The 17,875-nt window shown below is 45.6% G+C and overlaps 1 protein-coding gene across 1 annotated transcript in view; it reads right to left on the bottom strand.

The window, feature by feature from the left end:
* Nr5a2 (nuclear receptor subfamily 5 group A member 2) overlaps positions 1–16,946 on the bottom strand; it is a 108,630-nt gene extending 91,684 nt beyond the window's left edge. Inside the window, exons 1-4 of the mRNA XM_036202470.1 lie at positions 16,813–16,946; positions 13,077–13,195; positions 11,409–11,550; positions 8,413–9,059 (exon numbers count right to left, since the gene is read on the bottom strand). Of these exons, the coding sequence (XP_036058363.1) occupies positions 8,413–9,059; positions 11,409–11,550; positions 13,077–13,195; positions 16,813–16,894 (990 nt within the window). The 5' untranslated portion in view covers positions 16,895–16,946. The remainder of the gene's footprint in view (positions 1–8,412; positions 9,060–11,408; positions 11,551–13,076; positions 13,196–16,812) is intronic.
* Positions 16,947–17,875: the final 929 nt, after the last annotated feature.

Below are 17,875 nucleotides of genomic sequence, written 5' to 3'. Positions count from 1 at the left end.
GAGTGAGTTCCAGGACACCAAGGACTAAACAGAGAAACCCTGTCTTGAAAAATCTAAATAAATAAATAAATAAATAAATAAATAAAAAGATCGTGTGGTGTATTGAACTCACTTCACGGCTGGAGGTCTGTCAGCACGGTGCTCAGCCTACAGTGCGGATGGACCAAATCAAAGCCATTGCTCTCCAACCACCTGACTTCAGGACCCAATCAAAGCCATTGCTCTCCACCACCTGACCTCAGGCAAACCCTACTGTTCCCATTACCTGCGGGCACACACCTGACCTGGCTTGTTACTCTTAGATTTATTATCTTTTATTATTATTATCATTATCATTATTATTATTAACATTTTTAAATGTACTTTGGTGTTTTACTTGCATGTATCTCTGTGTGAGGGTGTTGGATCCTCTGGGACAGGAGTTATAGACAGTTGTGAGCCACCATGTGGGTGCTGGGAATTGAACCCTGGTCCTCTGAAAGAGCAGCCAGTGCTCTTAACTGTGGAGCCATCTCTCCAGCCCCCAGGACTTCGCTCTTAAATGAGAAATGCTGTTTTCCTGGGAGGCTGTGTTCCTATGGTTATGACTAGTTTGCTGTGCTGTGCAGACACCAAGTTCAACAAGCTAGGGAGGTAAAATGGAGTTTGCAGCCTACAAATGTATACCTACTAAACAAAGAAATTTCATTTTTGGGTTTTTTTTTGGGGGGGGGCTGTTTTGTTTTGCTTGTTTGAGACAGGGTCTCTCTGTATAGCCCTGATTGTCCTGGAATTCACAATGTAGACCAGGCTGGCCTTGAACTCACAGAGCTGCACCTGCACCACTCCACATTGGTCTTAACTCTATTTTTAAAGTCTTAAAGAACCATGAAGGAAAAAAGATGAGAGTGGGGTGGAGAGGGGAGTTTACTAATAGGCGGGGAGTAGAGGAATCCTTTGTGGCAATAGAACTGTTCACGTGCTTCCACCAAGAATAAGAAATCGTAGGGAAGGAGTGGTAAGTTTTATTTATATATATATATATATATATATATATATTGAGCTAAGGATGGAACCCAGGGCCTTGCGCACTGAGCTAAATCCCCAACCTGGAAGTTATATTTTAATGGAAACACGAGGTTACGGAAGCTTCAAGGTGCCTTTTGTTTTTGTGAGACAAGGTTTTGCTATGTAAGCAAGCTGGCCTAGAACTCACTGTCCTCCTGCCTCTGTCTCCTTAGTGCTGGGGTTACACATGTGAACCCTGACAGCCTGTGATGCTTTCCTGGCATTCCTGAAGAAGACGGCTCAACATCTTCCATCAAAACAGACTACCAGTGTAGTCTGGGGACCCACATGGAGGAAGAAGAACCGCCTAGAAAGTTGACATCCGCATGTGTGTGCCCCACACACATACACACACAAGCAAAATAACTTTAAAATTGAAAAACCACATACATCCATCAAGAATATTCCTCCCAGCTGGGCGGCGGTGGCGCATGCCTTTAATCTCAGCACTCAGGAGGCAGAGCCAGGCGGATCTCTGTGAGTTCGAGGCCAGCCTGGTCTACAGAGTGAGTTCCAGGATAGGCTCCAAAGGTTACACAGAGAAACCCTGTCTTGAAAAACCAAAATATTCCTTCCCACTGTCAAGATGGGCATGCTCAGCTGTCCACCAATGAACTAACCAAAGCACAGAGTACCCATGGCCGAGCAGATGCAGATAACAGGGTCCTCATATCACAAGAATTACTTGTGACTATATTTATGCCCACCCCCCATCATCAGCAAGAGCACAGGATTGTTTCAGATCAGCCTAGAAGCTGAATACCAAAAGGGACCCCAAAGGCAGGGCGCCAAACTGACTGGCTTATCCACTCTCTAGATTAACAAAGACAGAGGAAAACATCACTGACCACCTCTAATGGAGGAAATCAGTCTCCCAGCTGCCTTGTAAATCTACATATGATCTAGTTATCTTCTTGTGGCTTTTTGTTGTTGTTGTTGTTTATGAGCAACTAGCAGTAGAGGGTTTAACTTAATTTGCTTTGAGAAATCTGGTAAGAGAAGAAGATTAAACGTTCCTTTCTTTACTGCCGTATTAATCTTTTTCTAAAATAACTGCATTGTACCCAGAGAAGTGAAGCGAAGGCCGGCAAAGAGTCTGCCCAGGTTCTGGAAACTGCATGAGGGAGTCTCAGCAGTGGGACTGGACCAGACACTCCTGATCCCAGTTACCAACTGCCAGGCAAAGGCAGGAGTCGATGGGAGGGGGAATGTGGGAAGATGCTCATATTTGTGGGGGGGGGGGGGGGAGGGAGGGAGGGAGGGAGGGAGGGAGGAGGGAGAGAGGGAGAGAAAGAAAGAGAACGAACGAACTAACTTTAATAAAGAATTAGGGCGGGGTAATGGTGGCTCACGCCTTTAATCCCAGCACTTGGGAGGCAGAGCCAGGAGGATCTCTGTAAGGCCAGCCTGGTCTACAGAGTGAGATCCAGGAGGGCAGGCACCAAAACTACACAGAGAACCCTGTCTGGAAAGACAAACAAACAAACACAAAGAATTAGGGACCGAGAGATGACTCCATGACTGAGAGAGCTCCCTGCTCTTTGCAGAGGACCCAAGTTCGATTCCCAGAATTCACCGCAGGTGGTTCACCACCATCAGTTACTCCGCCTCTAGACCCACTGTGACCTGAGCACAACTGTACACAATGCTCACATCCTCACGTACACACGTTAACTGAAAATAAAATGAATCTTTTAAGTCTTTTAAATTGAGGCAGATCCAGTACAAAGTGTATTGGTTAGTAAAGATGAACTGCGGTCTAGTATGGTGGCATACAGCTTCAACCTCAGCATTTGGGAGGCAGAGGCAGGTGACTCTTTGAGGTTGAGGCCAGCCTGATCTACAGAGAATTCCAGGCCAGCCAGAGCTACACAGTGAAACCCCCATCTCCAAAAGAAAAAAAAAAAAAGGCAAAATTAATGTTAAAAATAAATATGACTCTACTTAGATATTCTGTAATGGATCAGAGAAAGAGAAATCTTGCCCCCGCCTTGGCTGTTTTGATTTAGAGAAAACCACACTTAAGAGCTGGCTTCCACATGACTGAATTCCTTTGACACAAACTCCCCAAGTCTCTGAGACCTATTTTCCACAGAAATGCTAGTTACGAGTTTCAGTCAGGATTAATTTAGACTTTTTTTTATTCCTACATGTATCAGAATCATTCATGGAGGGGAAGTTCTTCTACATCCATTCCCAGAATCCTCTGAGGACATCTGGTCTCATTAAAAGATCAAATAGATACTCCAGATTCGTTAGTTGTTGAACAAAGTGGGAATTATTTTCTCACTGTACTCACATTTGTGAGATAGACATTCAAGTCACAGGTGATGTACAACAGAGGGAAATGGAGCCTCTTTCTCCCTCCCTCAGGAGGACACCTCTTTTTGGGACGATGGGGAGGTTAAGTTCACCCTGAGCATAGACCAGTTTGAAACAAGTAAGTTCAGAGGGGTATGTCTCATGTCTGTGGCTGACATGTGATCTGGATTTCAATCCTGCTTTCTCTTTCTGCCCATCTTCTCTGGCAGAAAGAACACACACTGCACATGCCTCGTCCCAAGCTGGGAGCACAGAGCAGAACCAGGGCTGGCCTTCTGGCCTGTGCAGTTGTGTTCGCGGGGCCTTGAGTGCCTCGGAGTGAGTGCTTAGTGAGGTTGTTCAAGGCCCAGAAGCACTGGCTGGTGGATCTACATGAAATGGTTCCCCAGTGACTGAAAAGAATTATTGAGGCTTTCTAAAGTGACTCATTCCCTCTCCAGGGTCGTCTGGGCTCAGGGAAAACCTGTCTTGCTGATTATTAGTGATGTAATGGTGGTGGTGATGGACTTCTGATAACCCAGAGATCCATCCGCTTTAGCTTTACCGGCAAAGGTCTGTGGTCTGGGAGTCAAAGGTCACTGAGCTTGTGTGCATGTGTCTGAGTTGTCTGTCTGCTCATCTGTCTCTGTCTCTTTCTATGTGTCTGTCTGTTTGTCTCTCTCTCTATGCATGCTTGTGTGTGTGTGTGTGTGTGTGTACTGGGGAAGGACACACAGAAAGTCTACTTACTTCTCTGACCCTGAGTCTTGGTCCTGGCCTTCACTGGGGGTAAACACTCTCTGGAAAGACAGTCCAGCTGATAAAGCATCTGCTTCTGACTCCCCAGAACCCACAGACAAAGCTGAGTGGATGAGATGAGACAGCCAGCCTGCCATTGCTGTGCAGAGGGAAGAAACAGAAAATCTGGCCAGCCAGATTCACTGCTTTTGCACTGGATTCCAGAAGTTGGAGAGTGGAGAATATTGGAAGATACTGGAACACAAACACTGGCCACCACACATGCAAACACATGTGGACATGCAAACACAAATACCCACATGAACAGCCTTGCATGCACATTAACAGAGACAGACAGTGGGTATCACCTGATTCTCACCAGCTTTGGCTCTGAAAACCAAGGCAAAATCTCTAGGCAGTGGGGACTGTGGACTGTACACATGCTTTTTCCAAAGTGACAAGTGGCAGGGTATTAATATTTCTACTCAGATGCCATTGTTCAGGATGGAGACCAAAGTGTTCTTTGTATGAGAATGAAAAACCCAACCAGCTGAGGAATCCGTGTGTTCCCTCAATCCTTCCCCCTCATTTTCCAAGTGTGCTTTCTGGAACTCACTTTTATCATCTTTCTGTGTGTTGATTCCCACACCGATGCTCTGAAAACTAATTCCCTTCTCACATGTACCTCATAGATATGAAGCAAAATCAAAACTACCCACTGGCCCTTCTGCTCCCCTGAACAAAATCTGTCTTCTCTCCTTCTGACATGGTAGGAAGTGTAACTTGTCCTGTGCACATGATCAAGGGGTCGTTTACAAAATTGCCTTATTAGCCTATTATTTTCCAGGAGCTTTCTGTCCTGGAGTGGTAGGGGTGTAAGCAATCTGTCCCCTAAGTGTCTCACTTGATGGGCAATTTGCTGTGACATTAACAAGAAAACAACAAATGTTTAAAGGTGACCATTCATCTTTCCAAATGAGACTTAAAAATCACAACTTCAACAAAACAAAGAGAAGAATTAGACTACAGGGTTTGGGCACGTCTTCTAGCCCACACCAGGAAGAAGCCATTTTGAGATGGTGGTGTCAGGTAGGTGACAGCCAGTGGACAGACCACAAAACCTTCCCTGGAGCAATACTTCTCGAACTGTGGGTCATGAGTGATTAGTGGGTCATAAAATCAATTTAGTGGGTCATGACCAGAATAAAAAGCAAAATGAAACATGAAACAATGGGACTGAAGCAGAATCGAAAGTCCCAGAGTGAGTGTGGGAAATGTAGGTCACAGAATATCATGTGAAACCTTGCTTTAGGGATGAGTGAGTGTATGGGTGTGTGTGTGTGTGTGTGTGTGTGTGTGTGTGTGTGTGTGTGTGAGAGAGAGAGAGAGAGAGAGAGAGAGAGAGAGAGAGAGAGAGAGAGGTGTTTGGTATACCATACCATGTCCAAATGTATAATGTATTTCCTACTGTGGGTCATACTTTAAAAATTTTGAAACTACATCCCTGGGAGGTGTCTTGGTGCCGGTTTCTAAGGACTTGCTCTGGTTTTTTGACAAAGTAAATTTACATATAAGCAGAAAGGAAACCCTCCTCTCCCAGCTCTGCTTAAGCCATCCTGAAGTTATTGGGGTTCTACTTTTTGTTCCCTGGAAAACACTCAAGCTGACTGGGTCCAGGTTGTCTGTCCACTGAGGGATCCTTCTACCCTTTCATAGGTACCCTGGTGTTTGTACAAATTTACTTTCCCTTTTCAATTTCTCCTATGATGATAGCCTGGCCAGGCACATTACACAACAGCGTAAAGATGTCAACACCCCATCCCAAACCAAGACATGGACATTTCAGGCACAGTTAAGCCCATGCCATTGGAAAGAATCCCACTCCAGAATTTAGCTGCAAGGGAAAGACATTTGAAAAATGACTACTTTCCCAGCATTCTTGAAGTCTAACCTGTGGCAAACCCCATTCACTTACTAACATTTTCTTTTGTGGATACACATAATCATTATTCCGTTGTTGATTTTTAAAACATACATCTCTTCGGCTGTCTTCCTAAAAGAAATTTGTTGTTCTTTTTATTTTTTGTTGAGACAGGGTCTCATTCTGTAACCCAGGCTGGCCTAGGACTCACTGCATGCCTCCTGTCTTAACCTTCTCAGTGTTGGGATAACAGGCATGCTCCCCCACACCAGGTTGGTTTTGGTTTGTTTGTTTGTTTGTTTTGTTTTGTTTTAAGATTTACTTACTTATTTATTTGTTTTGCATAGTGTTCTGCCTGAATAGTTGCCTGTCCTGAAGGCCAGAGGAGGGCACCAGATTTCATTACAGATGGTTGTGAGCCACCATGTGGTTGCTGGGAATTGAACTCAGGACCACAGCCAGGCCTCTTAACCTCTGAGCCATCTCTCCAGCTCCTGTTTTGGTTTTCTTTTAAGGAATTACATACAAGAGTTATATGCAAAATTACTAGAAACTTTGGGAAGGATTGTCTTTATCTTACCCAACTTTATAGTCATCTCACACAACTAACTTGCTATGTGGTTATTTTAGGCGTTGCTCTGACTATTCATTACAATCCAATCGTACCATCCTGTAACACTTGCTTGACGGTGTTTCCCAGTGACACATCAAGAATGTAAGACTGAACGTAAGCCTGTTATATAAAGACTGAGCCTTCCAAAGAGCTATAACAATTTACAGAACACACCACCGCTGTACTGTGCCTACAGCATGAGAGACCTGCCGGGCTCAGCGCCTTTCACATACATTTCCTTCCTTACACAGAACCACCTCAACACAAGCACCATCGTTTCTCCAACCCTCTCCCCCATGGCGCATGCACACGGTTTTACAGGTGAGAGCAGCAAAGCTTGGAAACGCCGATCCCTGCCTGCGGCAGACACAGCTATAAACCCAGAAGAGGTCATTCAGCCCAAGTCCATCGAACTGGCTCGCTCCTCCTGAGCCTTCCTGTTGCAGCCAAAACCACTTTGGATTTAAGTAGCTCATCTGTCCTCTTAGGGACACAGCTATGAATATAAAAGCACCCAGGAAACTAAGCTGTTTGGGTTTTGCTTTTTAAATAAAGGATGCTCTATCATAAAGTGGTTGTCTGCACTACTTACTCTGAAAGCACCTGGTCTTACTTATCACGCTAGCTCGATGCTTTCTGTTTGCTCTCTGCAGCCTGGTCACTTCACCTTCAGCCACCCTTTCTATGCAGCAATAAAGGGCAGGATGCAGCATCACTGCATGCTGGTGGCATTTTATTAACCCCTTTATAGATCTAGGCAGGTAATTTTGTTCCCATACACATACCTGCTGGTGCTTTAAGAAAATCAGAATTTTCCCTGAGCACGTGGCTTCTTGATTCCCCATCCCTCTGTCTGTCTTGCACAGCACATTTGAATGATAAGCCTTGACTAAAAGTCTGCTTCACACTAGGTCATCAGATGCCTGGCTACCTCTCCCACCATGACAGCAAAGGCACAATGTTGATTTTACAATGAAACGGCCTCAGAAACCAAAGTTAGGATTTGCTTAAATCGGGAATGGAAAGATCAGTTAGAAAATGTGGCTTGGTCAGCACCCAGATTCCAAACTCCTAAATAACTTTCCTGCATTAATTCAGCTTTAAGTTCCAGGAAATAAAATAATTATGTAGTTAAACATAGATCCTTATGCAAACAAGTGCTGTGTTTACAACTTACCAATCCATTTACTAAAACCACAGATATATGAAAGGAGCCCAATAGACAGGCACTCACCACTGGCTGACTCCCCATGCAATAGCAGTCAGCATCCTACCGGAATCTGTTCTGAAAACAATGGTTTTACCACCCTAATGTCAGGGCAAACAAACAGTAAATGCCTACTCAACACTACTAACCAGTGTTATTTGTACTTTGCAGGACCTGAACAGTTCAATATTGGCATTTTTTTCCTCTTTGAAAAGAAACCTTCAAGATGATATCATTATTACGTTATTTGTGACTTGGTCACTTTAAAAAAACTTAGTATCTGTTTGATGTTGTATTTTTGGGGAAACAAACCATCTGAGTTAAAAGCAATGGATACATTCTGCTATATGGAAACAAAACAGTACTTAATGTCATGTTAGACACCATCTCCATTTAGGAACTACACAGAGCGAAAGCCCTATTAAGTCAAGCTATAACCACCCTGCAGTAACGGTCACAAACCTCTCTCTTCTTTAAGTCATATAAACAAAAGGAAAACCTATTCTAAACACCAAGAACACAAGTAACAGTCAGGAACCTAGTCAGATCTCTGTTGAGAGAAGGCTAGGTCATGATATGGCATACCTTCAGGTCTCTGAAGAAGACACTACTCCTGGCCCACTCAACAATGGAGAAGAGGGTCTGGTCCGCCATTTTGCACATGAGCCCAAATGTGTTCAGCTTTTCATGCTTGCCTCGGCTCGCCTGCTCTTGCTGTAAGTAAGCTGAGATTTTCACTTGAATTTGCGTCTCATCTGGTTCACACTTCAAAAGTTCCAGTATCAGGTGTGGGATGCTGGCTGGAGAGCTTATCTGGTAACCATCCATGTAGGAGTAGCCCATCATTGACTCAGGCGAGCTGGTGTAGGGATCTGGGTACTCAGACTTGATGGCCCGGCTAGGAAAGTGACCATATGGTTGGTAACCTTGCAGGCTGCCATGAGGTGGCATTGTCATGCTAATGGGGGAGGTGACAAAGGGACTTCTGTCATAGTCTGTGGGAGGCAAGGCAGCATGGTTCAGAGGTAGGCCTTTGGAGGCAGAATGGATGTTCTGAATGGCAGAGGAGATGGTCAGGTCCGAGGGCATGACTTGCATCACCTGCGTCATGGCTTCCAGCTTAAGTCCATTGGCTCGGATGAGGGCTTTCTTCTGCTGTTTTAGGGCCCTGTCTCTCTTGTACATCGGCCCAAACTTATTTCTGCCTCCTCGCATGCGGTCAGCTCTTACGGCTGTTGATAGAGCAGAAAGGAAGGGTATACAAGAGGGGAGTTGGTTAGTAGCATTCTCTAGGCATTCCAAAATATTGATAGTCACAGGAGGAAGTGGTGTGTGTGTGTGTGTGTGTGTGTGTGTGTGTGTGTGTGTGTTCATTGTGAGAGCCCACAGATATTCCATGAAAAAGAAATGTCTTCCTTATGAATTCTTTCCTTCAAGTGGGTTCTGTTATCAAAACCATATTTGGAGTACCCAAAAAGTATTAGCCCTTCGTAAATTAAAAAGTTTCACAACAGATATTTCATATTCCTAGGGGGAGGGTTCCTTTCTGGGTAGGTCAGTTTCTAGTACGCGGCTATGTCGTGATTTCTCAGGGAAATCAAAATTGTATATATGGTGTGTGTGTGTGTGTGTGTGTGTGTGTGTGTGTGTGTGTGTCTGCAATTTTTCTTTTCTTTCTTCCTTCCTTCCTTTCTTTCTTTAAAGAAAAAGAGAATCAACTCATTTCTGGATTAAGTACTTTTTCTCCCAACATCTTCCTCATTCCGTATGAGTTTTGGATACTTTGTTACAAAGGATACTTAGGTACGGCTCTTCTTGGAAAACCCCATTCCCCTGGATTTGAGTGCACACAAGAAAACCACCAGCCATGCTTTGAATTGTAGTGGGATTGGACATAATTAAAACAAAGTCTGGAGACTCTGCTGTGCTGTAGAGATGTGGAGTTGGAGCCATGCCTCATCCGTTAGTTAGCAGAGCTCTCCAAGTCCACCAACAGTGGTAATTAGACAGAACCCAGCAACATCTGACAGCTTGGGACATGTTGAGATTGCTGGAGGTCAAGTTGTTGAGATTTTTAATCTTAGGATTAGTATTCACATTAAAAATTTACTGTGAATTCTAAGTATCCATAATTCTATACTGGACCATAACTGTTTTCCATTTAGATAACTTATCAAATATTCTACTGTTCTATGACTATTGTTAAAGTATGAGTATGGTGATGGGCAACTCACACACAATTAACATAGTGAAATATTGAGGATAAAACACACAATCTCTTTTCTTTCATTAAGAATCAAGTGACAGCCGGGCAGTGGTGGCACACGCCTTTAATCCTAGCACTCAGGAGGCAGAGGCAGGCGGATCTCTTTGAGTTTGAGGCCAGTCTGTCTACTGAGTGAGATACAGGAAAGGCACAAAGCTACACAGAGAAATCCTGTCTTGAAACCCCCACCCCAAGAAAATCAATTGTGTGAAGTCACATCACTTAAGTTTCAGCATTTCATCATCTGCTTTGCCTTGTCATTAGCATCTGCCACTATTTGGCAACTAAAGGGACCAATGATAGAATTAATAAACATCAATTATTTCCTTTCTCAATCTCTTCCTAAAAGTAGTCCCTATGCTAACCAAAGTGGCTGCTTCTAGCTGAACAAATTTGTTAGCAACTTGGCAGATTTACCCCAAAACACAAATCAAAAATTTTTTTTTGGTACATCTACCCAAGAATGAGTTCTACATAACAGAAAACCTCCAAATAAAAGTAGCTTGTGCCTCCTTGACCAAATGAAGTACATTCTAGCACAGTGCTGGGTCCCCCGCCACGTTGCGTTATTTGCAGTCTGTTTAATCTGTGGAAGGCCAGCAGGTCAAAGGCTGGAAAATAGCAGCGCGCCATAACAGTCATGAAGTACAAATTATTTACAGCAGTCACATATTAACTTCACTGGCTGCCAAGAGGAATGCCGCAGCTCTTTCAACAGTTTGGTGGGACTTTTAAGGACTGTTCTCCCAGGCTCATCTACCCATTGCTTTGCATGGTCTTTGCTTTCTAGTGGTTGAACTTTATAGATTCAGTCATTATCTTTTTCTTTAAAAAAAGATGCATACTTTGATGCTTTTAAAAACTAAAAGTCTGTATAAGAAATTCCTTTCCACAATGAGAAACTAACTTTTCTCAAGAACCGTGAAATGAATAACTATGGCAAGCACACCAATTTCTTTAAAAAAAAATTTTTACTAGCGTGTCTTGATTTAAAAATTCAAGAGTGATTTCATTTTATTTTTCACATTCTTTAAAATTAATTGTATTTGTTCTCAGTAGAGTTGCTACAGTCTTGCTGACCTTTTCTATATCGAATGTATCATATTCCAAACTAAAAGGAGAGCAGGATAATTTCCATATCCCCTTTTTTCCCCTAGTAGATGGTACCGTGTTTAAATGACAGGTTATTCTACAGACAAAATAGTAGTATTGTCCATCATTGTCAATAGTGTTAAAAGGCTAGAAAAAGAATGCCCCCATGCTACACTCGGTGTTTTAAAGTCCATGTCCCAGGAGACAACACTGGCAGCCTTACCTTCTAGCTTCATTCCAACACTTAGACATTTCTGGAATCGGCAGTAAGGACAACGTTTTCTCTGTGTTTTGTCAATTTGGCAGTTCTGGTTTTCTATACATGTGTACCTTTTATTGTTTTGGACTGTTCGCTTAAAAAAGCCCTACAAGACAGAGAAAACAGTGAGGCATGCTATAGTCTAACCTGTTTCCTCTATTGTTTCACTCTGAGGAAATCACACAGTAATGTTTTCCTCCTGCCACTGAACCCTTCCTTATGTGGTCCTGTGGTTTAGTCACATTTCAGTAAGATCAGCCGTCCGCAGCACTGCCAGGCCTCAGGGAAGATTTTTCTGGCCTCGGAGTTATATTCCTGAAGAATTACACCAATTTCATACCATTTCATTTCAAGAGTCAGTAAAAAACAAAATACATTCTATATTGACCAATGTTTTTTTTTTTTTTTTAAATCTGGTTTCCTATTAACATTAATGTTCCAAACAGAGGTAAGCCTTGGAGCCCTACATTGTTTTCAGGTAGTCTCATACAATTTCAGTCACAAACCATTGTAAAATGCCAGTGTTAGAACTGAATAGCAAAATACCTCAGATCTCTCACAAATGTCAACACTCGACAGTTAAAAGGAAAAGAACTTCAAGAGCAAAACGGGGAAATGTTCCTAATGCCACTGGGACCCATTCAAGGGTGGGAGCTGTGTTTTAAAAATTCAGCTAACAGGAAAGATACACACACACACAGGGGCACGCACACAACCCACAACGCTGAGGGCAGCAAAGCTCATGCCTGCCTTCCACTCCAGGGGCCTGGTGAGAAATAACGCATGTGGCTTTCAGAGACCCCTCTACAAAGATGGCACCCTTATCTGAGGGACCGCCAACAGAAACAATCTTATTTTGCTGTAGAAAATGGAGGGGGGTTCCTAGCAATGGTTTAAAATAAAGGCACTGAGGTTTCTACTTTAAAGAATATGTCAGGGGGAAAAATACAGAAAACTGAATTTACAAAACTGACACAAATCCTTAAGGTTTTGACAAGATTAGTAATAAAGGATATTGATCATACTCAAATTCCCTGCATTTAAATAAGTCACATGATACACTTAAGAAGTGTTCAATTAGAAACTACAATCTGGCTTCTCGGTACCTTGATATAAATTCCAAAAGAAAAAAAAGTCTTCAAATTATTTTTGGAATCTATCAGGATGAAATCATGCAGCTGGGAATTCAGATTTTCATGTCTTCTGGATTAAAGAAAATGTTCCAACATGCAACGCAGATGACTCTCAAGTTAAAATGTTCTTGGGATATATACTTTCTCATGTTTCCTCTCAAGAATGATGCTTTAAATATATGTAAGTCAAGCAAAATCAATATCTAGGACTGTTAGAAATGAAGCCTTCCTATAGCTACATCACTGCACCACAATGAACTCTTTTAAAGCCGTGAGACTGGCCGAGTTTTCTAAAAAGCACAGGTATCTTTGCCTTCTGAACTACATCAGACATATTTTAAGTATTAGTCTCCTTATGACACGTTCCCTCTCATTTTTTAGTGGAAAAAAAAAAAAAAAGAAAGCAGCTTAAGTTTAGCCTTGAAGGGTAATTCAATGGTTTGTTTTTTCGGTCTGAACATTCTGGTTTTTTTTTTTAGGTAGCACTGAGAGAGCAAACCTTGCAGCTTTCACAGGTAAGGAGACCATAATGGTACCCGGATACTTTATCGCCACACACAGGACATAGCTCTTCGAGATCTTCATCATAGGAGTAATTCACCATTTTAAATTGAGACACTGAAACAAAAAGAGAAATGTGCACACGTGCCCTATTAATTTCCAATGTAGGTTTTGAAGCTGAATAAAAGGCATTTTGGTGGTTGGTGGCCAAATATCACCAGGTAAAATACAAAATAATGATTACCCAACTGGTATCGAAGAGAACTAGTTTTACGTAATGAAAGGAAAACATCTTTGGGCATCAGTGAACATGTACTTCATATTTTTAAACTTAAAAATAATCCCAACTTTTTTGGTTAACATTTTAAACTGACCACTGTTCAACAAAAGCCAACAGATCAGAATAGAAACATGAACCATATAAAGTAACAACCTAAAATTTCTTTTAAACCTCTAACGTTCCAAAATGTCACCTTTGCCTAAAGGAGCAAAACCAGGCTGTAAAGTGACTGGCACACTCACTATTGAAATGGTTCGCTATGAGTACACCACACTTTGTGAGGCTAGCAATACTAATTTACACACACGCTACTTGGAAAGCAATGGAGCTTCAGAAACCTGCTTCTCAGAAGCACCCCCCACCCCCCTTTAACAACAGCCTGTGGCTCCCAGGGTTCAAGTCTGTTAGATTAATCAAAACATTCAGTTCTGTTCTGGCCACTTTCATCTCCTCACGTTTGAAAATGTCCTGTGAAAATAAAAACAAGGAAGAGGAGAGGACACCCGGAAGGGGGACCGAAACAGACGGGGAAGACACACACAGGGGGTTGAGCAGAATTCTAGAGCTTTGTAATGGACTTCACAAGCTTCCCATAAGCATTGCAAAGTATCAACACCTCCGGGAGACTGCCGGGTTGAACAGAAATCAGAAGAGCATGGCATCCTGGCTCACTGTGGGAAGTACTATGGATGGGGACTAAGTCTTAACTGTGCCCGTGAACGTCAGTGGCCAGCAGAACCCAAGGAACTATCAGATGAGACTGTAAACCCGCTTCGGTCAAGCCCCCACCCCTACTCCCAAGTGGTTGCAAGCAGAGCAGGGGTGGCCCGACCTCCAGGCAAGGGGGCAGGTCTGTACAGCCAGCCACCGCCCCGTGCTCCCCACACCCTCTTTAAACCCTATGTGCACCCGGCTCTGGGCCCCTTGCTCAACTCTCCTCTACCCAAAAGCGCACAAACTCCAGAGAGAGTTTGCTTTAAGTTAATCAGTGGCATTGCAAGGGGCGGGGCGGGGGAGGGGTACCCACAGCCTGGCAGAGGTTTCCTCAGATTTGTTTACCAAAAAGGAAATGGAGAAATAACTCCTACCCCATAGCCAAATTAGTATGCCTCTTTATCACCAGGTAATAGCTTTATTCTTTTAAAATAAAGTTAGTTTTTCCCCCCTCTGTCTTGATGGAGTGTCTCTTCCCCGAAGCAGAGCTGTAGCTTCAACTGGCCCCGGGAGAAAGCAACAGTTTGCAAAGGTCTTGGGAAGAGGCACCAACAAGGCAGTCCCTAGACTCAAGAACTTAGAAAACGGGTTGCCCAGTGCGCCTCTCTCCCCGCCATGCCATCCTGAACTCCAACACTCAATGAGAGGCAGCGCCACTCTGGGAAACCAGGAGCTGGGGGTTTGGGAAAAGCTGTGGGTTGGGGGACTTGTTTATGAGGCTCTGAAAACTCATGACTTCTCTTTCCATTCTGAGCTGAGGGGGACCTGTGCTTTACTTAGATGTATGTTCTCCTCTGTCTCCCAACAAAGTAAACTCTAACTTTACATTTTAGAGTATCGGGGTTGACAATCACCTCCGTGCCTATCTGGGAGATATCTCATGGAAAAAAGACCGGGGGCCCTTCTTCTGCGAAATCCAGAGTCTGAGTGGGGAGAGGTGCATCTGGGAGTACAGGGAGTAGTTTTGTTTTGTTACTCACAGGGCTCCCCCACCCCCGGGGGGGGGGCACCTGAATTAAGAGTTGAACCAAATCCACTCTGGCGAAGAAATGACCAACAAACAGGCTGCAAAAAGGAGAGGTAACAATCGGGTCTTGTGAAGCTAGGTCCTCCGAAAAGTCCGCTTAAGTAGGATGCCCCACGCTGCCTGAGAATCCAGTAACGGATTCTCTTTCTGGGTTCTGGCAGTGTGAAAGAATGGGTGAGCTACCTGGTGAGTGAACCTACCCGCGCGAGTGTGCTCAGCTCAGGCTGCAAACCACCGCTGAAGCCACACCAGGCTTTTCCCACGCTGCTTTCGAACCCAGGGCCAAGCAACCTAAGGCCAGATTTGCTAGCCTCCCAGCACAAAGAAAAGCTAATGTCTTGGCTTGGCAGCTGGAGCCACGAAGGGCCCTCTCAACTTAAAAAAGAAAAAAAAAGCTACCAATGCATCTCTCTCCGGTCTTCCATACACCCTGTATTTCGCTTCATTGCGCTGCTTTTCCCGCCTCTGCAACTGGCTACCCCAAATGTCTGCTTCGGGGCAGGAAGTAGCAAAAACTGGGTCCTCCTGCAGGGAGGAAACTTCGCAGGGCTGGAGGCCAGAGCGCAGGAAACAGGCCTGGGGCACTTCTCGGAATCCCAGGTGCACCTCTTTGGGCCAGCGAGGCTCTCTTAGCAGCCGACACATAAATTTAGTCTGAAGACTTCTGCCAAAGAACTTCTACAGCCCTACCCAAGGGCTTGGAGAGACCCCAAGATCACCCAGGATAACTGGCCCACCCACGTGCCTTGCCACCCCTTTTCTCTGCTCGGCAAGACAACCTTAGATTTCCCAGCCAGAGCGCGCGGTGGGCACGCAGCCTGCCCAGCACGCAGCCCTGAGCACTGCTCTCAACGCCTCTCTGACCGTTTCAAGTTCGCTCAGAAGGGCGGCAGGAAGCTTTGGGGATCACAAGCCTGCTGACCCGAACATCCTGAACTCTGGTAAGGGCGAAGATGGAAGAACTTTTCCTAGCATTGTTCCCACCCTGGCGCGTAACGAAGTATAAAGTTCTGAAGAGTTTGGAGTGAAGAAAATACAACAAATGAGATTTGATCTTTTGCTGGTATCAATCAAGAGCAGGGACACACATGGGAGATCTAGAATCACAGCTCCGGGACAAACAGGGCAGTGAGCTAACCCTGAGCACCCCAACCCCGCATTCGGGAACGGAGTTGAGGTGCTTTTAAGTTATGCCAGCGATTTTGGAGTTGCCCAAATCCTAGCGGGCTGCTGGGTCGGGCTAGGCTTTTGGGGTCCTCATATGATTCTCACATCAACTGCCTTCCTGTGATCTTCTCCTGTATATACTTGGCTTTCCTAGTCAGTCTTTTCCATCTACACGGGAGCACTAAATTACGCTACAGTTCGAACAACCTAGAACCGGGGTGACCATTCCTCAGGGAAGATTATTCCATGGTGCCCTTAGCCTTAAGCTGCCCCAGCTCCAGTGGGCTCTGAGCTCGAAGTCTACTTAATTAGAAGTGGCCAATTAGACATTGATGAGAAAGCACCGTCCGCCTAGTTCAAGTGCCATTAACTTTTATGCTCGCTCCTAAGGAGGCCGAGGCCCGCGCACCGCCCGGCAGCTTGTAGCAGGCTGAGAATTGCCAGCCAGGCTGCTCTGCTGTCCATGCCGCAGGAGGCTGAAAGCCTGCAGGGTTAGCCCGAGGCTGGAAAAGCCAGGAGCTGGAGCGGCGCACTGCAATCCCTTACCTTGCATGTTTTCCGGCATCTGCCCCTGTTCCCCATGCGATCGGGCCAGTCCTGGGGCTTCCGTCTCCACTTTGGGCAGCATGACAAGACGGCTGCGGGCGGGAATGGGGAGTCGGTGTCGGTCCGGAAGCCCAGCACCTGGACACGGGCAGCACAGATTCAACTCCGGCGGAAAGAGAGAAGGGGTGACCAGCGTACCCGCTCACCCACCCACTCGCCGGAGCTGCCGGGCAGGACTTGGGAGCCCTGTCCGGTCCCGCAGCTTTCAGAGCTGTCCCTGAGCTGCGCGCGCGCGGGAGATCCCCGCGACCAAGCCACACTAAGAAGACCGCGTCCTGGTGCTGGGGTTCCGCTCCGCAGAGGCGGAGGCAGCGACCGCCAGGGCGCTGCTGCCCGGGACAGCGATCTGTGCGCGCCGCGCTCCGGAGGGCAGCAGAGGCGGCCGCCAGCTGCTGCTACTACTGCAGTGGCTGAACGGCTCCAGGACTCCTTCCCCTCCCTGCACCCGCCCTCTGGCTCAGGATCGGCAGGGGTCTCTCTCTCTCTTTCTCTCGCCTCACTTCTCTTCCCTCTACTAACTGTCCTCTCCTCTCCTCTCCGCCCCTTCCCCCCTATCTCCTCCAGCTCCCTCTCTCGTGCTATCACAAGTGTGGACTTCTGAAGTTCCAACCTCCCACTACTCTCCGGTGAGAGCAACCCTTCCTGGCCCCGAGGGTGACAGTGCCCGGAGGAAAGGAGAAGACCAGCTGGAGAAGGGAGGTAAGGGCAATGCGGGGGTGGGGGGGGGGGGGGGGGGTGAGAGGTGAAGACAGTGAATGGGGATGCAGGTTCCGGACTCAGGTTGGACACTAGCCGCTAGCCAATAAGGGAGCGCTGGCCTGGATTGCCTGCCCCAACCTCTTCACCCCGCCTTAATCTACTCCCACTCCACCCTGGCCTGGGGCGGGAGAAGTGGGTGGGAGATGTAAATGCAACTCCTTTCTCAGCTAGTGAGAAGCGACTTGTGTTCAGCTAAGCGGCCAAGGATCTGAAGGCTGAGAGGCCATTTCAAAGAGCTGAGGGA

This window comes from Onychomys torridus, chromosome 11, assembly GCF_903995425.1.
Source record: "Onychomys torridus chromosome 11, mOncTor1.1, whole genome shotgun sequence".
In the NCBI taxonomy this organism is placed as follows: Eukaryota; Metazoa; Chordata; class Mammalia; order Rodentia; family Cricetidae; genus Onychomys; species Onychomys torridus.
Note: the sequence above shows the minus strand (reverse complement) of the source record. Positions and strands in the feature narration are given on the sequence as shown.